Here is a 4,506-nt window from a genome sequence, read left to right on the forward strand (position 1 = left end):
AGTGAAGAGGAGGTATGTTCAAAATCATTTTTATCTTCCTATATTGTGCACGTTCTACAGGGGTCCACCTGTCAGTCAACCTGCTGTCTACCAATCACTAATGCCTTGAATGGGCCGGGGGCTGGGAGGGGCTTAGGCTGGGGCTCTCCATGTTTGCTTTAAGGTTTAAACCTATATGGCTTTTCAGATATGCACTTACGTTAGGTTAAGGGAACTAGTACATTGTACATCACATTGTACATACTGTTACGCTAATACAGCATAATAATAATGTCATTTCTGTGCTTGTTTTTAACCTGATATTTACTGTAGGCCTATTGGAGTTGTTAAGATCTGGCTGTTCTCAGCATCACAACAGACAAAAAGATAACACAGAAGAGGACTGGCCACCCCTCAGAGCCTGTTCCTGTCATGGTTTCTTCCTAGGTTCCAGCCTTTCTAGGGAGTTTTTCCTTGCCACTGTGCTTCTACAGCTGCATTGCTTGCCGTTTGGGGTTTTAGACTGGGTTTCTGTATAAGCACTTTGTGACATCTACTGACATAAAAAGGGCTTTATAAATAAAAATGTATTCGATACAACTACACAAAGTGTATTATCAGATAGTTGAGGAAAAATGTACAACAACCCATTTACTAAACCATAACGAACTAATAGGTAAAGTCCTCCATCTAGTGGTAAAACACCTATCTCGCAATTTTCCAATCTGTTTGCACCCATAAAGATTATTTCAAATAATGTTATTTGTAAAAAAAAAATAATGTCCGAAAAACGATTTAACACAACAAATGATGTAACTCATTTCTTGTGGATGCACTGTTTTGGTTTTCTAAACTGACCTCAGGCTTTGATTGGGTCTAGCTTGTCAGCTGGGGTGTGACGTAATCCAGAAACCAAACACCGGGCAGTCAGCAACGTGAGTCGCATAGCTAGTTGTTTTTAAACCGATGCAAAACTTTGTAAATATATTTAACGGAGGATATTTCAGAAACTTGCAGGATTCATAAGCTATTTCGTAAACCCATAATTTCTTCGGAGGAGTTTTAAAAAGGCAGACTTACAGCTGAGTGTGAAGCTAGCTGAGCTAACTAATAACGTTATCGCTACAACAGCAGAGGAATTTGAAGCCGAGCCTGGCACCACATACCATGACCATGAATAGTTTTTTAAAGAAAAGGTTTGTCGCTTGTTTTCTCCATGTATTATATTACAGTTCAGAATCCAACTCGCCTCAATTTATTGAAGTGATTGTGAATGCCCCTGTCACACTCCGGTTCACTGGATCATGCGAGGGTCCCGTCGAATGGAAGTATCGTCAGATGACACCACAAGACTTTCTACCTTCCACATTGGTCGCTCATCTTGATCAAGAAACTGGCCGACTCACACCAGGAGAGGACTTTAAGGACCGGGTTAAACGCGGAGACCTAGACCTCGATCTCAGCATCACCACTGTTGTATTTAACGACAATGGATGGTATGAGTGTTACTGCAACAGTGAACAACGTCCACAGGATGTTATGCTAGTGGTTTTGGACACCATTAAAATAGCTGCTCATGTTGGAGAAAATGTGACACTTACCTGCCACGGCTTAACCGGTAAACAAATTGCTAACATCTATTGGGAAAAGGATGGAGAGACTGTGCTGAATGTCACGGCAGGACATTTTGTCTTTGGCCGTGGGTTTAAGGACAGGGCATCTGTATCCTTGGATGGTTCCCGACACGGAGACCTTTCCATCACCCTCCCTGACTTGCGCCTCTCTGATCAGGGGGTATACCAGTGCTTCGTCATCACCGCTACTGATAGGCTGAGACCGAGAGGATGTCCAGACTCTTTCAGTCTCACTGTCAGTCCCAAAGTTGAAGAAAAGCAATCAGAGGAGGCTGGAACATGTACCATTTATAAAGTGGTTGTACTGGGTGTTTTGGTGGGGATCATATGTTTGTTGATTTATTTTTATGGCAAAGTGTGGTTCCAATGGATTTGTTCAAGATTTCAATCCTGTTACTGTCCAGAAGTCGGATCACGCCCCCAGCAGGATATTGAGAGGGCAGTAGTTACGACTCCAGAAGAGCACCAAGAAAGTCCTGCTGATCCTAATGAGGGTTTGCCCCTGTTAATCATGATGCCGGAGAACGGGGTTAATGATCCACCTGTCCACGTGGAACAGGATAGTGAGCATGAGTCAGAAATGGAGAAAGACAAGAGTGGGACAGGGCCACGTGTTTATTTTTCATCAGATTTGGCCCCTGTCATCAGAGCTCCGGAAGGACCTCGCTCTACCCCAGGCCTTGTTACCAATGGTACTGATGGACCTCCCTCTACCCCAGGCCTTGTTACCAATGGTACTGATTGACCTCTCTCTACCCCAGGCCTTGTTACCAAGGCTATTGATGGACCTCCCTCTATCCCCGGCCTTGTTACCAATGGTACTGATGGACCTCCCTTTACTCCTGGCCTTGTTACCAAGGCTACTGATGGACCTCCCTTTACTCCTGGCCTTGTTACCAAGGCTACTGATGGACCTCCCTTTACTCCTGGCCTTGTTACCAAGGCTACTGATGGACCTCCCTTTACTCCTGGCCTTGTTACCAAGGCTACTGATGGACCTCCCTTTACTCCTGGCCTTGTTACCAATGGTACTGATTGACCTCCCTCTACCCCAGGCCTTGTTACCAAGGCTACTGATGGACCTCCCTTTACTCCTGGCCTTGTTACCAAGGCTACTGATGGACCTCCCTTTACTCCTGGCCTTGTTACCAAGGCTACTGATGGACCTCCCTTTACTCCTGGCCTTGTTACCAAGGCTACTGATGGACCTCCCTTTACTCCTGGCCTTGTTACCAAGGCTACTGATGGACCTCCCTTTACTCCTGGCCTTGTTACCAAGGCTACTGATGGACCTCCCTTTACTCCTGGCCTTGTTACCAAGGCTACTGATGGACCTCCCTTTACTCCTGGCCTTGTTACCAAGACTACTGATGGACCTCCCTCTACCCCAGGCCTTGTTACCAAGGCTACTGATGGACCACCCTTTACTCCTGGCCTTGTTACCAAGGCTACTGATGGACCACCCTTTACTCCTGGCCTTGTTACCAAGGCTACTGATGGACCTCCCTTTACTCCTGGCCCGGCCCCCAATGCCCAGGAAGGACCGACCTATTTCCCAGGGGCGATTAAATCTCAGGATGAGGTAGTGTGCCACCCCCTGGAAACTAGTTGATATCAAATCAAAATGTATTTATGTAGCACACGTCTTGTGAAGAATGCAGTTCAAAGTGCGTTTTACCATGACCTGATTGTGAAGCTATCGTCTTAACATTCTATACTAATATTGTGCATTTTCCACATGGGGTACACTTGCCAGTCAATCTGCTTTGTCTACCTAAGGAATGCCACCTTGAATGTATGGCGCCTGGCGTCCTTGTGGTTGCTAGAGCAGCGTACACTGTGATTCACCAATGTACCTTTTAACATCACAAGATGTTTGACAATACTTCAGTCTTATTTCATCAGGTGCATTAAAGGACCAAAGGGACTAGTTTATTATTTAAGCAATAAGGTCCAAGGAGGTGTGGTATATGCTATACTGTGATATCTGGAACTTAGTTTATTTCTCAGGGACGACGAACTCTCAGGAGACCAAGATACCACGGCTAAGGGCTGTTCTTAGGCTCACCACAACACTCTAATTACGTTGGTGACCAGTTTATAATAGCAATAAGGCACCTCGGGAGATTGTGCTATATGGCCAATATATCACAGCTATTCTGTGATTAGAGATTGTTAGGCCAAATGTTTGACTTTAGATCATGGCGATTTTGCACAGGAAATATCATGAATATTTTTGACAGTTCTGCTTTTATTCTTTGTTGCTCCTTTCATATCACACAGTGCCTTAGGAAATTATTCAGACCTCTTGACTTTTTACACATTTTGTTACGTTACAGCCTTATTTTAAAATGTATTAAATGTATCTATAAAAACCTGTTTTTGCTTTGTCATTATGGGGTATTGTGATGTCATTATGGGGTATAGTAATGTCATGTCATTATGGGGTATTGTGTGTAGATTGATGAGGAAAATGTTTTATTTAATCAATTTTCAATTGAGATCTGAGACCATTCCTCCATACAGAATGTCTCCAGATCCTTCAGATTCTGAGGTCCATGCTTGTGGACTGTCCTCTTCAGCTCATCCTACAGGTTTTCTATGGGGTTTAGGTTGGGGACTGGGAAGGCCATGGAAAAACCTTGATTCTGTGGTCAGTGAAACATTTTTGTGTTGATTTTGAGGTGTGCTTTGGATCATTGTCCTGCTGGAAGATCCAACCACGGCCCAGTTTAAGCTTCCTAGCAGAGGCAGTCAGGTTTTGATTTAATATCTGCTGGTACTTGATGGAGTCCATGATAATATGTATCCTAACAAGTTGTCCAGGGCCTTTGGAAGAAAAACAGGCCCACAACATCAAAGATCCACCACCAGACTTGACAGTGGGGATGAG

At 44.3% G+C, this 4,506-nt stretch overlaps 1 protein-coding gene across 1 annotated transcript; it reads left to right on the plus strand.

Annotated features, from left to right (window-relative positions):
* The first annotated feature begins 822 nt into the window (after nucleotides 1-822).
* LOC149980764 (uncharacterized) lies at nucleotides 823-3,988 on the plus strand. The gene has a single exon (XM_090183500.1). It carries the CDS (start codon nucleotides 1,147-1,149, stop codon nucleotides 2,356-2,358), a length of 1,212 nt encoding a protein of 403 aa, XP_090039626.1. The 5' UTR covers nucleotides 823-1,146; the 3' UTR covers nucleotides 2,359-3,988.
* The last annotated feature ends 518 nt before the right edge of the window (nucleotides 3,989-4,506 follow it).

The sequence above is a fragment of the Oncorhynchus mykiss genome, chromosome 9 (genome assembly GCF_057628025.1).
Source record: "Oncorhynchus mykiss isolate SJ-2025 chromosome 9, ASM5762802v1, whole genome shotgun sequence".
Classification (NCBI taxonomy): domain Eukaryota; kingdom Metazoa; phylum Chordata; class Actinopteri; order Salmoniformes; family Salmonidae; genus Oncorhynchus; species Oncorhynchus mykiss.

Excerpts from the sequence above, each read along its gene's own strand:
- LOC149980764 (XM_090183500.1), top strand. The coding sequence starts at position 1,147 with ATGACCATGAATAGTTTTTTAAAGAAAAGGTTTGTCGCTTGTTTTCTC.